At 36.3% G+C, this 25,748-nt stretch overlaps 2 protein-coding genes across 3 annotated transcripts; both read right to left on the bottom strand.

Annotated features, from left to right (window-relative positions):
* Positions 1 to 3,906: 3,906 nt before the first annotated feature.
* On the bottom strand, positions 3,907 to 9,078 carry LOC110898442 (translocation protein SEC62). The gene is made up of 5 exons (XM_022145228.2): positions 8,838 to 9,078; positions 7,156 to 7,470; positions 6,238 to 6,439; positions 5,090 to 5,318; positions 3,907 to 4,282 (listed from the first exon to the last, which is right to left on the bottom strand). The coding sequence occupies exons 1-5, from the start codon at positions 8,934 to 8,936 to the stop codon at positions 4,057 to 4,059; spliced, it is 1,071 nt and encodes a 356-aa protein (XP_022000920.1). The 5' UTR covers positions 8,937 to 9,078; the 3' UTR covers positions 3,907 to 4,056.
* A 10,203-nt stretch (positions 9,079 to 19,281) lies between these two features.
* LOC110898441 (elongation factor 1-beta) lies at positions 19,282 to 23,225 on the bottom strand. Of its 2 annotated transcripts, XM_022145227.2 has the most exons (7): positions 22,994 to 23,225; positions 22,788 to 22,907; positions 20,546 to 20,627; positions 19,901 to 20,018; positions 19,690 to 19,803; positions 19,420 to 19,599; positions 19,282 to 19,386 (listed from the first exon to the last, which is right to left on the bottom strand). In XM_022145227.2, exons 1-6 carry the CDS (start codon positions 23,077 to 23,079, stop codon positions 19,436 to 19,438), a joined length of 684 nt encoding a protein of 227 aa, XP_022000919.1. In that variant the 5' UTR covers positions 23,080 to 23,225; the 3' UTR covers positions 19,282 to 19,386; positions 19,420 to 19,435. The 2 variants fall into 2 exon arrangements, with proteins under 2 accessions (XP_022000919.1, XP_022000918.1); XM_022145226.2 differs by having other exon boundaries at positions 19,282 to 19,599.
* Positions 23,226 to 25,748: the final 2,523 nt, after the last annotated feature.

Below are 25,748 nucleotides of genomic sequence, written 5' to 3'. Positions count from 1 at the left end.
ATCAATGTTTTAAAAACCGGTTTAAACCGGCCGGTTGAATCGGTTAAACCGGATGTCGAAAGTTTGGCCAGCACGAAACATACCGGTAAACTGAGAGAAGGGCAAAGAAGTTGTACCGCCGTTAAATTGGGTTATACCGGTTTAAAAAAGGTGACGATTTACCTTCTTAGTAAAACCTACCGCCTAAAAAGGTACCGATAGTGAATTTTTGGATTATTTTTTTGATTGTGGAGTAACTTTTGTAATATTTTTATTATGAAATGATGTAGTTTTGGATAATTTTTTGAGTTAAAATTGTATTTTATGGATTTATAGGGTTAATTAGTCAATTCGGTTGAACCGCCTGGTACAAGCCGATTAAACCAGTTCTAAGCCTAACTCGGTACGATTTAAAAACCGGTTTTTAAAACATTGGTTTTTATGTGTTGAGAAGTTGAAAAGAAGAAGTTAGTTTTTGTGACTTCTCAAAAAAGTTGAAAAGGAGAAGTTAAAGAAGAAAAGAGAAGGAATCCCAAACACCCTCATAGTAGTACTCAAAAGCGTGTGTTATGCTTAGGGATGAAGAGAGTACCGAACCGATATGGTACCGGTACCGGTACCGATACTGAAAAAAAATGTTTGCTTTGTTGCATGGTAAATATTCAGTCATGATAGGAAAGTCACATTTATAATTTTACTTGTGTAAGATACTTTTCCTTTATTAATAACTAGTATTTTGGACTCTGTGTGTTGCGGTGAGATCGTTAAATCAAACAAAAAATATACGTAAAAACGTTAAATCACGTACGCATTTTGTAAAGTGAACCTCGATCAATTATTTCCAAAAAAACCCATTTTATATAAATTATAATATATCTATATTATTATTGTAGCATTTAAAGTTTTAGCATGGAAAGAAAATGTATATAAGATGTACAGAAAATGTAAATTTAACGTTTTTTAAGAAAAAAAAAAGTAACAGAACTACAGAAATTAAAGTTGCTTCTTTTAATACTATTAATTAAATTGAAATTATCACCCTAACATCTTGAGATAAAGAGAGGATGAAAGACAGAGATAAGAAACAAGTAAATGGTATTATATCGTGACATTTTAGAGGTGGGATAAGGTTTAGAAATTATGAGGTTCTGAGTTTGATTCTTGCAAGGGGTTTTCTCTGATTTATTGGGTTTCCTCCTGAATTAGTGTATAGACATTATAGACTAGTGGAGATGGATATGATTGGGTGGTTCTGCTGGTGGCACAATGATACTACAGTAGTTCGTCAATAATCTAAATTTTCAGTTAATAAAAAAAGAAAGAAAGAGACAACACACAGAGAGAAAGAGTTGATGGACAAAAAACAATTAGATTGGTGGAGTGATATACCAATGAAAACCCTTAAAAGTTGATCAGTAAAATTGTGACGGGAATAAATTGTGTTAATTAATAGCATGGTTTTAAAAATTCCGATTAGTTTCTGATTAGTCGCCGATTAATCACTAATCGTCGATTCACCAATTAATAGCTAGACAGTCAATGGCGGTCCTATTCTGACCAAATATTGGTTAGATGCCGGCCAAATTTTGACCAAACCATATAAATTCCTTCCAGTTACTTTAAAAAACGGGTTAATGAGTGGTTAAAACATGTCTACTTTAAAAAACTACATAATATGTAACTAAAAATTACATATAAAAGTCTCAATCCGATTAATTCCGATTAATCACTATTAATTCTGATTAATCGCTAGTCGGTACCCCACCGCCCGACTAGCTCCTAGCTATTCTTACAACACTGATTAATAAAGAGGAAATAACTTAAAGTAACATGATACATGAAACAATGTCAGCCATAGATTCGTCTGTGTGTTTTTATTCAAGTACCTTTAGATTTATTGTTACCTTTCTAATTTAACTCGTTAGAGGTATGTGTTTTTATTCAACTAGTTTTAGATTTATCATTACCTTTCAAGTTTAACTAGTTAGAGGTGAGATACAATTACCCTATATATTAATTTCTCAATCAAATGAACAGTAAACATAAATAAATATTAAAATTACCCTATATATTAAAGAGCATTGAATGAAAAGTAAATGAATAGTATAGTATCGGTATCAAATTTATCAAACTGGGTGTATTTACGGTATCCGTTCGGCACCAGTATTCATCGGCTTTTACCCTCATATACCGGTGCCGTACCAGTACCGACCGTATCAAGCCGTACTGTACCAGGTATATTCGATAACGGTACCCATTTTGGGGGATTTCGGAAAAGGTATTTTCGGTACCGGTTGGTACCGAGCTTATCAAATCCTGTAGCAACGTACCAATGCAAGTAATTGCACAGTTTAGATTACTTTTCATACACACAGTAAGGAAACTATATTTCGTTTGAATGAGGTTTTATATACACAACTTATTTTGCTTTATTTTTTGTCTTTTTACATAATAAATGAATTGTAGCATGTAAAATTAACTTGGATATTTAGATTATTTATGAGTAAATCGTATCAAATCCTGTAATCAAACCGGTATCGTATCGGTACCAAATCTACTATACCAAATCATTTTCGGTACCAATTTGGTACCCACCTTTTGGCGTTTTCAGAATCGTTACTTTCGGTTCGACACCGGTCTAGCACCATACCTATATTTATTGATTTTTACCTTCAAATACCATACCGTATTGTACCGAGCATTTTCGGTACCGGTACCTAATTTCGATGATTTTCCGGATCGGGCACTTTCGGTGCCGTTACAGGTACCGAGCTCATCCATATTTTAACGTGTTAGCACCGTAATAACTGAACTGAAAACAACCGAATTTCCAACGTGTAGGACGTGTGGGTCCTATTATTATATATTAGGTTATTTAAAATCGCTTTTTTAGGACGGATTGACTATCTTTTTCACGACTTTTTTATTTATGTTTTAATATTCGGTATCTGCTTGCCGTTATTGACACGCGTTTGCAATCATTAGGTCCCCGCCGCAGCGCGCGGACGAAAATTTAACTAGTTCAAATTAATTTTTAAAACAGGTTGAAATAGTTCTACCTTTTTCTTTATTATTATTTGCAACCATAATAAAATTAGGAGCAAAGTAATAAATCTGTTTAATTCAAGGAGAAAAATGATAAATCCATACACTGATTTACACATCAAAAGGAATATTGATAGATAAAAATAAATCGACTAAGGGGTTGTTTGTTTACCTCTTAATGGGGCTCTCAGTGGTTCAGACCTCTTACTGGTTTAGCACTTAATGATTCAGACTGTTTGTTTCGTGAGTAGATGTTTGAATGGTTCAGACATTTGCCTCTGAATGGTTAAGCATTATAGCAAGTCTGAATGATTAAGGGCATGTTTGGCTAAGCTTTTTGAAACAACTTATTGACTTATTGGCTTTTTGAAAAGTCATAAGCTTCAAAATGATGTTTGGCAACAAAGGTGTATGTGAGGGGAAAAAGCCATAAGTAAATAAGTCACTCAACTTTTCCAAAAAGCTAATAAGTCAATAAGTTGTTTCAAAAAGCTTAGCCAAACATGCCCCAAGACCTCTAATCTGAATTGGTTAGACGTTTGCCTCTAAATGGTTAACATTATACTGGCTCTTAATGGTTCAGATCTCTCAGAAGTTGCAAAACAGCCTCTAAATTTGCAGTTGAATTAAACCTTCGACCAAAACATGCTGGTAGCATTTGAGGTCAAACAATTCTTGCATCTTTTACATTCACAAACCAATATGAAGTTTGTCCAATGTTTACACAGATACAAGAGCTAACACTTTCGTTTTTACAAACAGATTTAAAATAAAATTTGTAAAATTCAAAATAGATTCTCTACTAAAAACATTTCGAGTCATTCTCTAGTTTTACCACCCCTGAGGTTAGTTAAAATGATAGAAGCACAAGCTACAAAACCCTTCAACTGCAAGACCAAGTGGTGCTATCTTTCTCTAGCCACTTAGATTTATTTTCAAAGTTCAATCACAGATTCTAACACTCAAAACAATATAAAAGCAAATACATAATAATATTCCCTTTTTAATACCTTTTAATCTGTTTACATTTTCCTATATTTTTTCATCGTACAGATCTTTGTCTTCTGTACTTTCATCATGCTCATGTTCCACATAGTCAGGGGACGCTGCCTTTTCACTGCCTCCGCCATCAGTAACATTGTTGTTAGTTTCAGTACCGTTAACTTCTGACTGCATGCTATCCATCATGCCCGACAAAGCCAACCGTGGGTCCCACTCAAGAACATCGTCTATAATGTTGGAAACCCGCTTCTGATACCTGCATGACATAAATAGCAACACATGTAGATAATTTATGATTAACTCATGCTCGAGATTCAGAACATTAGAGTGGATCAGTTTATTTGATACTAAATCTGACAAATTTGACCCAAGAACTTATGAATGAAATCCTAGTGGGCTAAAAAACATGGGCCAAACGGGTTGACAGTCACCCAAAGCATATTTTTAATGTTTACAGTCGCCCTAAACCATTCTTCTAAGAAATCAGATGATCTGTAGTCATACGGTACCTAAGCGTTAAATATTTTAAAGATATGACAGTTGTTTGAGGGTTAACCCTGCCCAAGGTGGCCCATTTCAATAGGATTGTGAATTTCTGGCACGAACCAAACACGACACATTTAGCTAAACAGGTCCAGTTAGTGTCAACCCGGTCAAGTTGGCGGGTTGACCTGTTTAATGTTCCGTCGTGTTCGGGTTCATATGTATGAAACAATTTTCGGGTTCAGGTCGTGTTCGGATTCGTCTATAATGTTCCGGTTCGGGTCGGGTTGAACCGCGAACACAACCCGTTTAGCACCCCTACATTTCAATCCCAACCAATGTAATTGTCTATTTAGAAAAAGCAGTGAAATCAGTTTTGCAGAATTCGACACACAGATGCTGTTTTTAGTATAAGGATATTTAAATCAATCCATAAACTTTCATGTAATGACAATTAGGAAATTTTTAAAATGAGAACTTCTAAGAAAGAAATTGTTGCAATCCTGGTTTTAAAATGCGTGATATGCACTTCTTAAAACCAAGGTTGCAAATATTTATTGCTTCTTAAATTGATAATTACCTGGCCCTAGCAGCCTCATCAGGAGCATGATGCCTCAAAAGTAGTATGGCTAAAACAGCCACAATTGCATAAAACAACCTTGCTGTTAACTTGGGTTTCTCCTCCTCGTCTTTTTGGGGCCAAAAACGGAAAAGTTCTCTGAGTGTTGCTTCTTCAGCAAGTATGTTTGGGAAAATCCAGATACGTTTCCCAAGTAAAATCCATGATGCACCAAATATCAGGGCTCTCACTGCCAAAATTAACTTTATATATTCACAAAAATTGTATAAAAGATGGTTCATAATTCATAAACAGGGGAAGTTGATTGGTATAAGCCCATTACAAATTACTCCAGGCCTCCGGCCATATATATCCATCAACCATTCATGTAACCGATAAGTTAACCTTTTAAAACAAGTAACTAAGATAGTACTTCCAAAATGCACTAATTGGCCTTTTTGCCGAGAGTTATGCGCCTTATGTCCAAGGCTTGATGCAAAACTACTATGGAGCCGGGAGTCTCACTGGAAGCAGCCTCTCTATTCCTACGGGGTAGAGGTAAGGCTGTCTACATCTTACCCTCCTCTCAGACCCTACCTTAGCTTGGCTATTGGTGGGATTTACCGAGTATGATGATGACGATAATACTTCCAAAGTCCAAACATCGTTAAAGAATAAAGATGGCATTAACCTAAGCTAATCACAGGCATACACAACTTCATTGCATGTACGGCTAGCACTATAGTTACAAAGCAATTAAAATCTAGAGTGAAGTACACGGATGGTCCCTGTGATTTGGATTTGGTCCCTAGCTTTCCAAAAGTACACGGATGGTCCCTATGGTTTGCACTTTGTAACGCATTTAACCACAGCTAACAAATCTAAAGGTTTTAGCATGTCTAGGTTACAGACTAAATGCGTTACAAAGTACAAACCACAGGGACCATCAATGTACTTTTGAAAAAAGCCGGGGACTAAACGCGTTACAAAGTGCAAATCACAGGAACCATCTTTGTACTTTTGAAAAGCTAGGGACCAAATCCAATATTTTGGTAAAACACTGGGACCATCCATGTACTTTACTCTAAAATCTAATAGTATAAAACAGTAACAATTCCACACTAACAGTACAATTAGAATAAATATGGATAACAGTATAATAAACTTACCCAAAAGCAGGCAAAGAATAAGGAGAAGTACCCCAGCACACGAGTAGAGTATGAGAAGTTTCGCCTGGTGAGGATACACAGGGAACAAGCAGATTGCAAGAGTCAAAACAGGCCAAGATAATGATAAAAGTGTTTGCCATAGTGGCCGCTTGTTCACAAAAGTCCATGCAAAAAATGCATCATTATCAGAAAACTCCTGCTCCTGTAGACAACATACAACAAAAAATAGACCTCAAAACCAGTTCATTTGTCTGTAGGGCCACATATAAACCAAACGTTCAGCAAACAGAACCGTTTGGCGGGAAGTTTGTTTGTGTTCGTTCATTTATTAGACAAACGAACATGAACAAGAAATTTTGTTCGTTTAGTAAAATGAACGAACATGAACAGAGGCCGCATTCGTTCATTTATGTTCAAAAAAGTTCGGTAATGTGTTCCTTAACATTCGATTGTGTTCGATAGTTCATTAGTGTTTTTAGCTTTTATATTTTATTTAAATACTTCAAAATTCCGACAAATAAATACTTAATAAGTGTCAATATATTATATACTGTTCATGAATGCTTCTTTGTGATCGTTTGTTTCCATTTGTGTTCATAAACATGTGTTGCCTAAAATTAAAACAAATGAACACGAACAAGTTCATTTCCTTAACAAACCAACACGAACATGAAATCTCGTTCGGTAAGTGTAATGAACAGTTCGTAAACACGTATATTTCTTAACAAACGAATCGTTCGGTTCGTTTGCAGCCCTATTTGTCAATGATATATTCATCATAAAAATGTAAAAATGCATACAAATTGCACTATATGACTTTAACTTTTATGTGAGCAATACAATGAGAGCAAACACAGCGAGTTAATTCAAGATAGTTTTGAACCAAAATAAGACAAAAATAAAATAAAATAAACTTACAGGAAATATTTCTAAATGAGCTGGCCATGTTGACAATTTTCTTTTTCCAGGACGTACTGTTTTCACCACGCGGTCACAACGAACTAGAAGGTTCTTGCTCAGCAGTACATTGACAATATCATCTACTTCTAGATGCCTATCTGATTCTAAGATGTCTTTGAGCTCTGGATGATTTTTCAAAAACGAAACAAAATCCTTTCCCCTAAAGTACTCAACACGGGTTTCCTGTAACACGGCCCACCTGGAGACCAAGTCTTTATGATCTCTCACTTTCTCAGCAAATAATTGGAATACGTCTTTCTTGTTCCCTTGTTTCTGGATTCAAAGAAGAAATAAAGTAAAGTTAATCAGACAGTTGATATGAAAAAGTGAAGTCTAAAGACCAATGCAGTAACATATTTCGTTTTCAGATCAAATGTGCAACCTTATAATGCCCGCGAAAAAAGAATTATGAGAGTACTACTAGTAACGACAAATTTCTAGGCGATCAAGAAGAATACAGATAACTAACAAACAGATATTAATACTGACTAAAAGACTGATAACAGACACGTCCGAAATAAACAGTTTTAGTGCCACTTCTGCAATTGATTAATTTCCATTTATCCCAACAATGTGCGTAATAAAATGAACATACAATAACTACAGCACAAGAAAAACGTATAGTATGACACAATATTTGAAATTATGAAGTCTAAAAACTATGCAACTAAAAGGAAGTCTCCCCGAGTCCCTTTCCCTTCTGCTGTTAAGAGAATCCTACCCTTAGACCAAGTATATCTGTACTCTCCGAAAGAACATAAATACACCAAGAAAGAACCCTTGTGTATGATGAAATGAAAGAAAGTGGACTCACACAAGCACCTACCGTCTATCTCCGTATGATATGCCCAACAACACATAATCTACATCACATATAGCATAAAAACGTCTCCCTAATTAAGGGTATTCCAAATGCTACCCAACTTACACACTTAGAAACAATAAATGTATAAATAAAACAAAACGTAGCAACTTTCCAGATGGCCACAGATTACAGAGACTTCAGACCTAACTTTGATCACTTTCTCCTTTTCAATTCATCGATTCTATCCCAATTCCCAAACCTACACACATATGATGCACTCTACAATAGTGAAACAAACAACAATTTTAATCCTACAAAATTAACCACTTAACGTAAAACTACAGCGAAACATATGCAGGATCCGCCTGCTATGTTGCAATCAACAACTCCTAAAACCATGAAAAGTCACATAACATTAAAAATTGTATCAAACTTTACATTTAGAAAAAAATTAGAAACTGAGTCACAAAATTTTACAAACAAAACAAATAAGCAATAACAATTCTTAAAACCCTAAGCAAAACATACATCCTAAGTTTGCAAACTTTCATACAATTAACACACATTTTCTCAACAATCTAAAAGCAAACAAGCGGTTTACAAAACACAAACTAATCACAGTGCATAAATTGCATCAAAATCACACCTATACGTACTATATCAAGTACAAATCACCAAATCATGATCGCAACGTAACGCTTCCAATCACGAACACGTAACCGTAAAAATTAATGTGAACTTTTCCATACAGATCTAACAAAAGCCGATAAACACAAATAACTATAGAATAATGTGAATCGTATATAATAGGATCTGAAATTTGAAAAGGTATTACCCTAGGCGGAGTATCGGTGGCCGGATCTCGACCGGCAGCAGTTTTTACGGCGGCGGAGGATCGCCGGGCCCGCTTCTTCTCGGCTCCGGCTTTCTTCATTTGCGATTTTGCGACGGTTTTCCGTGACCTAGGGTTTTCAGGTTTCTCTTGGTACGGATTGGGTTTTGGTTTCGCCGGTGTGGTAGAGCGAGAGACTACTTTCTGCAAGGTGTTTTACACGGTGCAACACATGAATTATATGCGAGTAGTGTCATCTTCGGTTTCTTTCTAATATATTTGATCGGTATCGGTTTCGTTCATTACAGTAAAAATAACATGTCGATCAAAAACGATAAAAATGATCACTGATATCGGAGCCGATGGTGTTCGAACGGTACGATCAGTTCAAATCGTCACGATATAGGTAGTGATATTCGTTTATCATCACATCACATACAGAGTGTATTAAAATGAATACATGTATTAGTACCAATGTTGTTCGGTAGGGTATGGACGGTATGGTAGTGATATGTTGTTAGTTTATCAAAAGCAAAAACAATAAAAATAAATATTGTTTTTATTTTCGATAAACTGACACCGTATCGCTACCATACCGTGTCAAACTGAACAACATTGGTATCGTATCGCTACCAAAGTGAACCGAAACAAAACCAAACGAACAATATTGGTTCGCTACCAACATTTATTTTTACTGTTTCTTTCGATAAATTGGCATCGTATCGCTATCATACAATACCGTACCGTACAACATCAATACCGATACTCTTTTTTATGGTTTCCGGTTTTGAGAATTATTCATTTATACAACTTCGTATGTGATGATAAATGAATATTGCTACATGTACCGTGACAATCTGAACCAATCGATGCCGTTCGAACAACATCAATGTCGCTCTACCAGTGTTCATTTTTATCGTTTTCAGTCGATGTAAAATACGTGTTGATTTCTATACCTAGTACATGTATTGTACCACTGCTGTAACGAACCGTATCGATACTGATCAAATGCCCGCAAAATGTTTAAAAAAAAACAAACAAACAAACAAAGACGGGGATTCAGATTTTTTTTCAAAATTAACAAAATTAAATAGCATATAAAATATTACTAAAAATTAAAAACACTATTCATCAAAACTTTAAATTCTTGTGTATATATATAGGTAAATTCCCCCGCGCATTGCGACGGGAATTCAGTTGGGAGTGGTTCACTATATTATGGATCTAGTACCGATACTTGATTTAGCAACCAAATGAGTAGACCTAAAAATTAAATTTGTGATATGGCCTTGAGAATGGTGGTACGTTTTTTACGACAATTGAAAACCATAAAAACAAATATCAATAACAATTTCGATAATATTAATATCGGTACTATCAATAATGTTTTGAAGTTTATATGAAGAGTTGTGCTATTAGTAGCTAGAGTACATTTTCTTCACAACCAGAACTTGCTTTTAAATATCAACTAAGTATAAAAAAACAAACGGTTTAAATATTAAACATGCCGAATCAACTATATTTACTATTCTAGATATTGACTAATTCTTTATTCGTGTTCTAAAAAAAAACTAATTCTTTGTTATTAGATAATTTAACATAGGAATGGGATCAAATACAAACACTTAAGTTTGTAAGAACCATAAGAACCAATACATAATTGACAAGTGTCCATCAATAAAAAATTAGTTTAGGGGTAATTTAGACTTTTTGACCATATTTATTTATAACTAATTAAAAATAATTACAAAAAATATAATCAGCACAACACTATATAATTAGCACAACATCATTAATCGTTCTTCATTATCAGCACATCGTCCTCGAATCGTTCTCCATTATCAACATAAACGACATTAGCACAACATCTTCAATCGTTCTCCATTATCAGCACACCAGATGTGCTGATTATATCTACTTTTGGTGTTTGTTTGTATTATTTTGTAATTAACACATAATCAGCACCTTATTAGCACAAATATAAAACACCTTTTGTTAACTTTTTTTAAAAAACACTTTTATAAATACAAAAAGGTATAGCAATATGGTACTCATATTAAAGATAAAAAAATACTTGATTTTATGGTATATATTTTTAAAAAAAATAATGAAGTATATAAAAGTTATTTTAGTTTAAAAAACCTTGGTGGAATTTGTATTTAATAGAAAATGGTCAAATGACTAGCAATTTTACAAAATTACCCCTAATTTGTTAGTAGTAATTTTTAATTATAAGAGTTTTATTTATAATCAATATCAACCCTTGATTTAAATTAACAATGGTTCAGATCTGTTCTTACGGTTCTTATAATTAGCACTGTTTGTACAGGATCTCAACCCATTTAACATATGCTATTAATCAATAATTAGGGGCTCTTTGTTTACCTCTTAATGAGGCTCTTAATGGTTTAGAATTTTTACTGGTTCAGCACTTAATGGTTCAGACTGTTTGTTTCACGAGCAGATGTTTCAGACATTTGCATCTGAATGGTTAAAATTTATACAGAGTCTGAATGGTTAAGACCTCTAATCTAAATTGGTCAAACATTTGCCTCTGAACGGTTAGCATTATATAGGCTCTTAATGGTTCAGACCTCTTACTGGTTCACCACTTAAACCATTCAGATGTTGCCAAACGACCCTTTAATTTTTTCATTGGCATCCGAGTGATTAATCATCTTCTTATAAAATAATTTAATAATAACTAAGGTCACAATATAATAGAAAGTACGTTTTATGTAAGAAGATAGGAAATAATCTTGAACAAAAAAAAGACACATGGGTTATTCTAAGGGTGTTCTAGTCCATTCAAATCAATTGTTTCTCTTTTCTCCAGTTCTCCTTGTTTTTAAAACGTTAATAGCTTTTTCATACGACATTATTTTTTTTATAAAAATTGCACCATGAAACGAACGTTTTTTTATCTTTAAAACAAGTTTTTTTTTATCTTTAAAACAAGTACACTCTTGTTATACTTTTGAAATAAAAGTTTTCGATAACCCAAATGCGTAAAACGAAATGGACAAAAAAAACAAAAAAATATTTTTTTCTAAAACGCAATGGACTAAAAACACAAAAGTAAGTGTTTTTTTCTAAAATGCAATATACTAAAAACTAATAAAAAAGTGTTTTACCTAAAACGCAATAGGCTAAAAACACTTCAAAATGAGTTTTTCTAAAACGCAATAGACCAAAAAACGCATTTTTATGTGTTTTTCCTGAAACGCAATAAACAAAAAACACAAAAGAAAGTGTTTTTACTAAAATGCAATAGATTAAAAACACTAAAAATGTGTTTTACCTAAAACACAATGGACTAAAAACACTTCAAAATGTGTTTTTCTAAAACGCATTGGACCAAAAAATACATAAAAAATTGTTTTCCTAAAACGCAATAGAAAAAAACACAAAAAAGTGTTTTTTTTTTCTAAAACGCAATGGACTAAAAAAATCAAAATGTGCTTTATCTAAAACGCAATGGACTAAAAACACTTCAAAATGTGTTTTTCTGAAACGCATTAGACCAAAAAAACACATAAAATGTGTTTTTCATAAAACGCAATAGAAAAAAAAACACAAACAAGTGGTTTTTTTTCTAAAACGCAATGGACTAAAAAAAATGTGCTTTACCTAAAATGCAATGGACTAAAAACATTTCAAAATGTATTTTTCTGAAACGCATTGGACCAAAAAAATACATAAAAATGTGTTTTTCTTAAACGCGATAGACAAAAACCTAAAAGGAAGTGTTTTTTTTTTTTCTAAAACGCAATGGACTAAAAACACAAAAATCTAGGGTTCTTGAACTTAACCCGTGTCAATCCGAATTTTTTTCCTTAAATCTTGTTAGTAGTAGTTAATATAAGTGTTTTAAGGAGTAAATCATCAAACCATTGTGTAAAAATCAGAAATTTTCAACCGATTTTAAGTAAACCCTTGTTCTTAACCGAAAAACTAAAATTAAAGGGTAAAAAGGGTTGGTAACTTGAAATTGATGCTTGAAGTTTGTTTTCAGGGTATACCGCACAAAGGGGACCAAACTTTTGGACTTTTCGAAGCCGGCTCGAAAGAGTTGGAGTTTTGGCAAAATAGTAGCTTTACTTGGGGACGTGCGTCTGAGGCACGGGGTCGTGCCCCCTGAAAATTATGCAACGCAGGGTCGTGCCTTTGAGGCACGAGGCCATGTGCAGACCTCTGTTTCTCAATTTTTCTCAGTTTTTACGATACTTGACTGTTTAAAATGATCGTTCTTTACATGAAAATGGCCCCCTACAAATGACTCAGATTCAAAACAGAACATGCATAGTGCGAAAAGCGAATGGAAATACTCAAAGCACGCAACGAAGAGTTGCCAAGACAAGTTTGCTATAACACCTTGGATACCGTGGGGCAGAGGGAACGCTATGACAATCTAGTGACGGGACCCCTTGTGTCTTTCTTGAGGCACCACTTCAATCGGTTCATGAGTTCGACCTTGAATTCTTGAGCACATTTGCCCTCAAGAAAGATATCAATGACATGTTCGATAATGAAGCGGTTATATTCAGATGTGGTGGTACTTGGTATGGTATTTCGGTGGCTCAATTCGGTGTAGATGTGGGATCTACATCAAAGAAGAGGTTGGCGAGCCCATCTTCAATGATAGCATTATCGAGATGCCGAAAAGAGTACCAAAATACGGGACCCGCTCATTCGCTACATTCATCGTGTCACACCCCCAAAAGACCACCTAGGAAATATCCCTGCTAGGCGTGTGACGTACCAATAACGAGCCACTAATTACATTGAACCCATACAAGTTTATAAAGAAAATCCCCATTATTAATGAAAATACCATCAACAAGTTTAAATGAAAACCAACATGTTCAGCGGAAGCAAATGATATACCAAAGTTAAACAGTTTCAAAACCAATGTATAGTATCAAGAAATCAATCACATGAATCCCTTCGGTCGACCCATGACCACTCCAGCTACTCCAGACAGCAAGTTCCAGATCCAAAACATCTAAGGACTTGCGAGCATGCAACAAGTGTATCAGACAAGGCTGGTGAGTTCATAGTTTGTGAAAACGTTAGTTACCAAGTGTTTAGTTCAGTTTATTGCATGTAATGTTGATAATAACCCGAGTACCATACAAGATGGCTACCAGTTTGTTTTGCCCGTCCCCATTGCCCCCTATCTGAGCAATGGTCATGTTTTAAGGTCATTAGTTCACGCCTGTCCTCGCAGGTACGGTGTGAGGTTGCCAAGCCTAATAGCGCTACCAGCTAACACCCCGTTACCTCCCCGGTAACTATTCGGTATAAGATGGGACTTAAAGTGATAGGAAAAGGTGTATTATCTAACATTCACGTATTAATCAATAGTTGTATTCCTCTCAGGAATACCCAGTGATTTACCCAAAAACCCATCCCTCTCAGGGATACCCAAAGACTGTCCCAACCACCGGGACGCATGCTCAAGAGATGAACTCACCTTAGATTTGCTCGGTAGATTAAATCACGTATCCCAAGTTGGTCTACCAAACCTTATCGTAGTTACCGATAACAATTAGTTTTGTAAACCCTTACTTAAGTGTTCCGTGTATATACATATATTTATCACACAAATGGCACTCACTTAGTTTCATACATGTATTGACAGTTGTTCATGTAACATAAAGGCCTCTACACTAGTGATTTACATCCTAGCTATACATGCAACCTAATGGTATTCACATAATAATCTTTCAAACTATAGTTGCAATATGAAATAACATAACAGTCGGGGTGCTTCACAATCTACCTATCACATAGATGTTATTCACAAACATGTCACCCCCCTCCCATTCTATTCGTGGCTGCTAAGCAACCCTCCTCGGCCCAATCAACTACACATACATTCAAACACTTATGTTCATATAATCCACCTATTTTGTTTTGTAAAGTTTAATGCGGCCACTTAACTATCCGGCCCAGTCTTTCCCAGCCCACTCACGAGATCCCCAAACAGCAACTTTCTATCACATTGGCCAAACCAAATTACATGAGTTTATTAGTTCAATTACATAATCAAGTCACACTCGCCATTTGTTTGCTTTGTATGATCAGATCACAATAATTATTCATCATTATTCATTAACTATGCTACCGTATACATATGAAATTATCACAACAGAAGGGATCTCTCGGCTCATACCCATTTGACCCAAACATAATAATCAATCAAATATTACTCACATATTACTCACACATGATCATCATACCCATATAGTGTGTCGTTATAATCAATTCCCTAATCCACAATTTGCGTAACCCAATTATCAGCCATAATTATCTATTTCAAGACTATGTTCATTAATCATAGATAACATCATAAATTTACACATATATAATCTAATCCATTACAGCATACATAATCAAAGTCATGAACCTTAAACATTGTTTATCATGCAAGAACACAACATACCCTACCCTAATCATTTACTGTCACACATAAACACTATCACACAAATATGAAATTCGATAATTCGGAATCACTAACCAGAACTTGACTGATCAAAGTGCTATCTCGAACCGGGGGGGGGGGGTTTCTGCTACTGCTCGTCGCAATCAGGGAAGAGGGACGTGAGGTTGGTTAGGGTTTGCAAACATTCAAATATTCTTATACAACTTGTACGTAAACAAGAATTTAATCAGGTTTTAAGGTGGACTTGGTTCGGTATGGGCTTGTGAGACCGGGCCAATAAATAACACAAGTTTAGGTAATCCACATATGCAAAGTCCATAAGAAGTGGGCTCATTATACACTAATAATGGTAGCCGACCCAGCTATCATTTGGGTAAATACGTGTGTTTGGTTGTAGCCGGCCCAAGTATGTGTGTGTGTTGGCCCAATATACTAGCATGTTAGAATAACCAAGTTAATACCACACCGAAAGTTCAACGCAACGCATTGAAGAGAATTAAATAACGAGAAGTTAGAATCACAAGACTAACGTTACTAACCTTGAAAGTTCGGGTTGTCACATCATCCCCAACTTGAAATAAATTTCGTCCTGAAATTTGATAAGTAAGCACAGAGGAGTGAAGTGAGAAAATCAAGATTGCTGCGGATTTTGCTCGGGTGCCACACATCGGGTCCTAAGCGGTACAATGTGTCAGAGGAGAGATATCGAGGGTGTTGTTAATCTTCAGGAGCTCACTTGCCTTTACTGCATCCTGAACCAACAGCCCCTCAACGTCGCCTAGATGTTGTTGAAGAAGTATATATTAGCATATGTGTAGATATGTAATAATATACTTATATGATCATTCGGATAATCAGCCACCAACGTGTTGAAACAAACAAGGGTTTTTAAACAAACGAAACAAGGTTAAGTCTTGACAAGGATTTGGTGAAAGACTTGTACATGAAACAAACGATTTGACCTAGGTGTCTTAACGAATTAGGACACTTGTAGGTCAGAGACAATTCAGGGAAACAAAGTAGATTGCTAGAATAATTGCACGAAACGCAAACTGTGAGTTTCACGACCCCTCTTTTAAATATTTTGTTTTTAAAATTCGGGGGGGGGGGGGGATACATGTTTATACAATGGTATGATAGTTATGGAGTGAAATCAACTAGATCTTGTGCGAATAAGTGTATACATTAGTAGCCATTAGTCACATTACAGACCGTGGAACAATTGGATAGATCTATTAAGTGTGGGCAAACTCCACTCCTGGTCCCCAAGACCCTGTGGGAGTGCTTTTGTGTCCGGCTAGTCGCACGTCACTAGGATTTAGTCATTTGGTACGACGGAACATTGTCAAATGGACCTTCGGTGATTGGTGAATGGGTCGCACTGTGACTAGTCATCGAGTGAAAAAAAACCATTGCAAACTAGCCGTTATATCATTTAAATAAAAAAATTACAACTTTTCTTTATAACAACACCATTTTTCACTTCACTTCTCAATTCAAACGTCTATCAACCAAATCCTTTCTTTTACATTCCAAAAATCTAACCCTATTTTCTAAAATATGGCGGATGAAATACCACTATTCATTCCATTCAATATTGGTGAAGACGATGATTCTTCCTCAAGCGATAGCAGCTTAATTTTTTTCCAAAATCTTATTGATGAAGCAGTCGCACTAGAAGACACAGACACATCTAGAAAAAGAAAGTTGCCTGTCGAGATCGAGAGAAAGGCCACGAGACCCTTATTTTGTCGAGGAGCCCAAATTCAATGAAGAAGTTTTTCGCCATAGGTTTCGTATGTCAAAAAGATTGGTTTCAAAAGGACGTGGATGGAAGAATGAGGAAGAGTTTTACACCGTTGCAAAAAGTTACATCGGCGATAAAACAACTTGCAACCGGTAACCCTCCAGACGAGAATGACGAGTATTGAAATATGGCCGAAAGGACTTCCCGTGACTGTCTAGAATATTTTTGTGAAACAGTATGTAATTTATACGCTTCCGAGTTCTTACGTATACCAACAAGTCACGATGTTGCGCTTTTGTACCAAGATCATGAGGAGAAACATCACCTTCCTAAGATGTTGGGTAGTCTTGATTGTACACATTTTGTTTAGAGAATGTGTCCAACAGAGTTGCGGGACCAATATATGAGGTGGGTCACAAGTACCCGACAATTATGCTCGAAGCGGTGGCCTCTCAAGATTTGTGGATTTAACATGCGTTTTGTGGTCCACCAGGTTCACAGAAGGACATCAACGTGCTCCAACAATCTTCGTTATTTCTTACTCAACGAAATGGAACTGCACCAAAATAGATATTTTACGTGAACAATCACTTGTACAAGCGTGGATACTATCTTAACGATGGAATCTACCCTACTTGGTCCGTGTTTGTGAAATCATTTTCGTATCCTCACATTGTGAAAGAAAAGAAGTTTAAGAGGCAACACAAGGCGGCAAAAAAAACGTGGAACGGGTTTTTGGTGTTTTAAAGTCAAAATGGGGCATATGTAATCGACCAATGTGTGCTATGAGTGTAAACACGTGCATAATACATAACATGATTTTAAAAGACGACGGAAACGCGATTGCACCGGTACATATTCGGGATCATCCAGTGGAGCCCGTTTTCGATGATATTGTTTATAACGAGCTCATTGATGAAGATACGCATTGGAGACTAAGGTGGTGTTTGTTTTTTCAGATGCAAAAGGTCTGCAGTCTGCGGACCACATCTGCAAACATCTGCACGAGAAGAGGTGGACCAAACCTCTACAGTCTATAAGTAGAAGACTGTTTATTTTTTCATCTTCAAGATTTTAACTCAAATCATTCACATATGACCAACTAAACTCCTCAATTTGAACAACAAGATTCAAGGTTTTCTTGCAGGCTATTATAAATATTAAATTGATAATACATACCCAAATTTTATCAACAAGATTTAGGATTCCTCAATTTAACCAACAAAAACTACTAAAGATAAACCCTAATTTCATCAACAAATTTGGGGCTTTCAAGCAACCTATTAAAGAGACTCACCTTATCTTGTTTCCCAACACCCAGATCACAAAACTCTCCAGGCGACTTCACAGGGGACATTTCACAAACACCTGGTGTGCACCGGTGATCTTTAAACGAATACTAAAAACCCACAACCGATTAAGCTGCAGTTGCTTGTTTAGACTCGTGTAACCGATATTTGGAAAGAAGGATGACAAGATTCGAGTTGGGGAAGCTGTTGTGGGTAACAAAATTGGGGGGAAAGGGCAGCACCGTGAATAAGATGGCTGGGAGGTGACGACGGCAACGTGGTGGTGGCAGAGATGTGGTGGTGACGGATGAGAGGAGGAAGGGGTGGAGGAGAAGATGTTAGGGTTGAGGATTTGTGTTATGAAATGGAACAGGAGAGGAGAAGAGGCTTGAAGAGGGGAGTCAATATTTGCCCCAAGAAGAGGTCTCGCAGACCATTTTTAATGAAAGGTCTTCGAGAAAACAAACACACTGTAGACTCAAAAGTCTACGCGTGGTCTGTGTGGAGCAAACATAAAAGGTTCTGAAGAGCTTTTTACAAAAAAACAAACACCCCCTAAAATATGATCTCGTGGAGCATCTTCGAGAACAAGATTTACCATACTTTTTGGGATTCCGACTGCAAATAGTTAAATTACTTTTAGTTTTAGAATGTCTTTTTATATCTTAATGTCATTTTATTTTAATTTAATGTCTTTCTTTAATCAATCAAATGTAATTTTATTTTGTTTAAAATATGTTTTATTTATTAATGCATAATTTATAGAAATACAAAAGAAAAAAAGGAAATTGACTCCCTAGTGTTTAACTATAAAATGAGAGTGAAGAGGGGAGTTGACATCACATGTATTGATTGGCTATTGATTGGCTAGGTGAAGAATTTAACACTACCCATGTGTTTGAGCACCCCTTCCACCCCAAAAAGTGAATTTCAATCTACCCAATCTAACCAAGTAACTCAACATCTCAAAAACAAGCCATGAAAGCTTTGTGATTGATGAATATATTAGTACTGAGTTACGACCATAAAACAAACAAAAGCCAAAACAAAATGATCAACCACCACCACCACCACATCCAAGTAAAATTTGCCGATTCGAACAAGATAAACAAAACCTCTAGATTTTGTTGAAGGCAACAATGTCACAGCTCTGAACGTATTCGTTAATGGGCTCGACAGTAAGACGCTCCTCTATGAGAGAATCCACAGAAACAAGATCATCCACAATTGTCAGCATGATCGTCAATTTCTTGATCCCATAACCGACTGGAACAAGTTTTGCTGTAAAATAACAGTACCAACAATGACATCAATCATTGGTCACAAAAGAACTAAATTAAAAAAATACGAGGTTAAAAGATAAAACCGTACATGCACCCCACAAAAGGCCGGGCATTTCGACACTGCGGACAGCCTCCTCCAGTTTCTTCATGTCGGTTTCATCATCCCATGGCTTTACGTCCATAAGAACCGATGACTTGCCACCTAAAAAGTAAATCAAAATCACATGGCTGTTAATTATCACGCAGCAATTTCAGATCATTAAACTTGAGTGATACTATGATATATGCAATAAACTCACTTTCTTTCTTCTTTGCTGATGCTTTTGCTTGATCGCGTTCTTCGGCTGCCTTCTTTTCCTCCTCTGTCTCATCACCAAAGAGATCAAGGTCGTCATCATCGTCAGCAGCATCAGCTTCCTGAGATAATAAAGAGAAGTTTAAGAACACTAAAAAGTTGACAAAACACCCCCATGCTAGATAGAGTTCAGTAAGTTGAATTTAAAAATAAACTATAAAAATCATAATCATCATACTCAGTAAATCCCACCAATAGCAAAGCTAAGGTAGGATCTGAGGAGGGTAAGATGTAGACAGCCTTACCTCTACCCCGTAGGAATAGAGAGGCTGCTTCCAGTGAGACCCCCCGGCTCGATGGTAGTTTTGTATCAGACTTTGGACATAAGGCACATAACAATCGGAAATTAAGACAAAGGCCAATTAGTGCATGTACTCCCTTGTCTTTCGGCTATCAACACCACCACATGATGCATGATTAACCATCCCCCTCTTTTAACATTATTTTCACGAAATTAGTAAAATAACGTTAAAATTGGTGCACTTTCACTTTTGCCTTATTAATAACATTTAAAACAAACTATAGAAACCCTATGTTATAACCCGAATTACAAAAGAAAAAAACAGAAATGGCAAACATCCATACACACCTTCGCAGTTTCCTTAACAGGAGCAGCTTCTGCTGATGGAGCTTGAGCAGAAATTCCAACTCCAGTTGCTTTACCAGGAAAACTACATTAATAATCAAAAGATAAGAAAAAGGATATCTTTTCTGTTCTGTCTAATATAAATAAAACCGTCTCAATTGATGGAACCAATAAAGAAATCCAAAAAGAACTCCTTGGTTTCAAACTGTATAAAACGCTTGGTTTTAAAAAAGGGCTCGCTTCTCAGGCTTGAGGCGCTCGGGAAAACACCTCAGGGCCGTGGAGCAGCACGTCAAAATTTTTCAATGGTCAAAATTGGGGTCTGTAGAAGGATGATGTGTAGAAACAATCAAAGAGGTGAAGAGAATACAAGTGATTTACTTGATAAAAAGGCTGATATGTAAAAAAATTAAAAAGATACAGACTTTTGTTGTACATTAAGTTTATCTATTGCCTCGCGTACATAAAGCGTGCACCTCACATTTTCAAGGTCTTAACATCTCAGAGCGCCTCACGCTTTTTAAAACCAAGATAACTCCATAATGCATCACAACTATACAACATTATGCTACACGTGATTATCTCACAGTTTGCAATAGATATCGAATTAGTTACATGACTTCACCGCATACTTCTTAATGGGGAAGTGACAAATAGCAATAAGGAGGGAGGGGGCGGTCCGTTATGGACTCCCCATCACTTGTTGATGTATCACTAACACCGCCGCCACCACCCATATCACGAGTGATAGTTTTGACGCGTTGATATTATCACGCGTTGAACATATTGATGAATGAATGTGTATGACTTGTACATTGTGTATTAATACTTGTAGATTGGAATCCCATCACTAGTGATACCACCCCCACTACAATTCTATCACTAGTGATAGAATATTGGGTGATGACATGGCATGAGTTGATTGGATATTGGGAGTGATAGAATTCTATCACTAGTGACCACCCCCCCCCCTCCCCTAAGGTACCTATATGCTACTAGCGATAAATAGCGGACAACTATTTTATAAATAGCGGCACACTAGAAAAAAAAAATTTAAAATATATATGTATATTATATCAAAATACCCTGGTATATATGCTATTTTACATGTATATTTAACAAAAACCTAAAATCCAGCTATTTTATAGCTATATTTAATTGCTATTCATATATATATATTAATTCAACACATAACTGATGAATAGTTACTTAACGGTAACGTCGTTACTATGTTGATATTGTCTACCGTATAAAACCTTAAACCCTGCTTTCTCTCTCATCAAAACACTCAGACGGCTTCAACACAATCATCCACCGCCAGACCACCGTGGTGATGGAAAGGGCAAAGCGCATTCATTGATGAGATTGGCCAGAGGATTCACGCGACCGAGAGACAGTGTGTCTTTGGTGTAGACGAAGAGGAAAGGAGACGGCTGGGGCGATTCCTGAGGCTGAAGAAGACGACGACAAGAGGAAGTCCGGCGGCGCGTTTAGGTTCATCTGCCTCTACAGCAGACATGAAATCAGATTTGCGCTCAACCACCATCATATTCTTTATCAATCTTGAAGGTTTTCTTAGTCGGCAAGGTAAAGTTTTTGTCTGATTTGAGTCAAGTCAATTGATCATCAATTCATCATTTAAAACCCTTGAATCTGAAAACCCTTTTTTATTCATCTCAATTATAAGGATCTTGACTAAATCATATACATTGATTAGATTCATATCCCTGTTTCTGCGTTTGAATTTTATCAGATCCATATAGGTCCTATTAAAATAAAAAACAAGGTGTCGCTATTCTCGCTATCCATCGATACAATCCCAATAGCGACACTATACCTATACGCTACATAGCGCACTATAGCGATCGCTATTGACAACTATGCCTAATATTTCAGAATAACTACTTCTTGGCCCCAAACCCCCTATCCTCACCACAGTGTTTCAAACAAGCAATTCGTGCTACCAAAAACCTTCTACAATAATAAGCCAATTTTGACTAAAAGCCGTAGGTAAGATCACCAATTTAAGACTCACCACACATCAGGATTTACTAATTCTAGCAAAACTATATCAATGCCCAAACTAAACCTTATACCAATAACATACAAATAATAATAATAAAACAGCTATATAACTATATAAATGCCGTTAATATTACACTAATCACACAAAAGTATATACAAATCGCATTATAACACAAATAACTCTCAAATCAAAATACGAACAACATCAATTGGCACAAACCTTGATGAAAGCTTCTCTGCAACGCAATCGTACCACTTGCTAGCAGAAGGATAGAGATCTGCACTAGGTTTCTCAGATACAGCAGCGTAAACCTTCACATCATCCTTCGTAATTTGATTTCTGCAACACAAAACACAATATTAAAACCAGATTCAAACCAAAGGTCCAAAACACATCGAGTATTGAACAAAACGATAGATACAGACCCGGAGATGTAGGTTTTTCCGGAGAGGAAGGATTCGAGAGACTTGAGGCCGGCCTCGGTGTGCAGATCGGAGAAAGTAACGGCCATTTCTGCAAACTTTGAAGCTTTGAAGTTTGAGGTGATGAGATAGTGAGGAGGCAGAGGGTTTGTGAGAAGGAGAAAGTCGTATTTATAGTTGGAATGGGGAAGCAAGCATGTTGAGAAAGTGATGGAGAGAAACCCTAGATTTAAACGGTATACTTTAGTTAAGAAAAAAAATACATAACAAGAATTAAGATACTAGCATCAATGTTATAGCTTGTAGCGCGAGTTAAAGCGTCACGTCACAGTTACGTAGGCAGTGAGGTCCTCATTAATCCACTTTTAATAAATACGGAGGTGTTGAGATGGCACCACATGATTGGTTAAAAAATAAAATCATTCTCTCTATATCTATATCTATATCTATCTCACCCTCTTCTCTCTCTCTATATACATATGCCTATAGTGCATGTTAAGGCTTTAACGGATTTAACTATGCCCTCCCCCCTTTGGCGCCCCCGAGACAGTGCGCAAGCAGCCAAAGCATTGATGTGGAAGTGGACACAAATCCACACCATATAGCCTTATGGTATTTTGGAGAAAAAAATCGATATAGTCCATTGTTGCACGACTAATGTGTCATGTATCACCTTATATTAGACCCAATGGTAGAGGGCGGTTATCACATTTTAATCGCGTATGATTAATAAAATGTTTGTTTAACGGAAAAATTCAACGCATGCGTGAATTCTCTGTAATTTTTTTGTATTTGTAAACTGGTGGTAATTTATTGATGACATGATAGATACTCTAAATGTAACACTCTAATCCGTAATCGTGTATAACCCGGACAAACCAACTTAACGGGTTATTACACAAATAAGTTACTGCCAAAAACAATAAGGTTTCAACACATAAAACTTTGTCACACGTGATCATAGCTTAAGCTTTCCCGAAAGACGCTCCTGCGGAAATGGCCGTTTCGGAGTGTTCGGTTCTTCGCATGCTTGGTCGTCCTTCTATCTCGTTCCCGCCTTAGAGAAAACCTATCATAAACACTAAAAACCATTAGTGTTTAAGTTAAAAGGTCAACGCGATTTAAAACAACGAAGAGAAACAAGTTTGTGGAAACAGGGCTCCATCGCGCCACGCGATGGAGCACACATGTCCCTACGTGTGGCGCGAAGAGGAGCTGTTTCCAGCATGTTTCCAGAACTCGCAGTTTTGACCCCTGCACAGATTTTTGCCAAAATTTCACCATTTTTACACCGAACTTGACCCAACTTCAAGTTTATCACGTTTAGAACTTCCCCCCATAAATATAGGTTCAAACCCATGACCCGAACCCAGATCCTTTAGCTTTTTAAATCATTCGTTTGGTTAGTAGTTATTTACCCAACCAACCCGTTAGAAGGCATTTCGCATTCTAAATCATGCCTCCTGCTTTCTTATAAATATTTTCATCATTTATATCAACAACAACTTTAATTATAGCTGGTTACACTAGGAAAACCTTAACATCTCATTATTATCTTCCGGTATAGCATTTTACGCAAAACGACCCTTTAGGAGGCTTTAAGCCAAAAAACTTGCGCCTCCCACTTTTACGTTACAAGAAAAATCAACCCAAATATAAGACTCATTTTTAATCTACCCTTAAAGATATTTTTCCCAATTTATCATTCGGGGGCGTCTTAGTCAAATTTAGTCTTTTTACAACCGAAGGGCTATTAAAAGCTTATTTTTAAAACTAGTGGGCACTTAACCCATTTAAATTTATTATGTCTCTTAGAACATAAAACTTTTCCAATAGTCTAGTGTTTTTAAGTCATTTAGTCGTATTTTCGCATCATGAACATGTCTTGGCTTTAATGGTCGTTTAACCCAAATACTAGACATACCTCACTTGAGGTGATCTAATCTCCACCCTTGACTCAACCAACTTTAGTCGTATCGCAAGCCCTCACAGAGAGCATGACCACTACACAAACTTAGCGCGGGTCAAAGCAATGACCCGTTAGCAATACTTGCGATTCTATTTTCTAACTTGTGGTAAATCATGGCCATACATCTAACCTGTAAGCATGAAACTTAACAAACAAAGCATTAAATATCGGGTTCAAATGGTGATCACCATTTGACCCGCATGCCCATAACTCATTTTTTTTTCTTGTTTGACCCGTTTTGGTTCGCGTCAGCAAGTGTTTTTCACCAAAACTCATTTTTTTCTTGTTTGACACGTTTTGGCTCGCATCACGAAGTGTTTATTACCAAAAATTCATTTTTACCATCAATATATGGAAACTTCCCATTTTATTCATTCGACCCGCATCGGTTCGTGTCAGAACATCTTATTTCAAAAGTTCATATTGTTCTTAACTGATTACACAAGTAAAGATTATATTTAAGAGGTGTAAGCTTTACTTACTTTGTGTCCGTTCATCCTTTCTCGCGCATTTGTTCTGCTTGACCCATTCCATTACAAGCTTCTACCTAGCTTGTCAAGAGTCAAACTATAATACAATATCTACAAGATGGTTAGATTAGTCATGAATCCCATGACTATCATCCTTATGGACTTTGATACCATATTTCACATTCGAATCTATTATACTGCCAATTGACACGTATTTGCATTAACAAGATCAATAAACCCCATTTAGGCACTTTATCAAACATTTGGTGGGCATCATATTTAGGACACCATTTTAACTAAATTCCTCAACCAGTTCATC

This window comes from Helianthus annuus, chromosome 13 (genome assembly GCF_002127325.2).
Source record: "Helianthus annuus cultivar XRQ/B chromosome 13, HanXRQr2.0-SUNRISE, whole genome shotgun sequence".
Lineage (NCBI taxonomy): Eukaryota > Viridiplantae > Streptophyta > Magnoliopsida > Asterales > Asteraceae > Helianthus > Helianthus annuus.
This window is presented reverse-complemented; position numbering and strand designations above follow the sequence as displayed.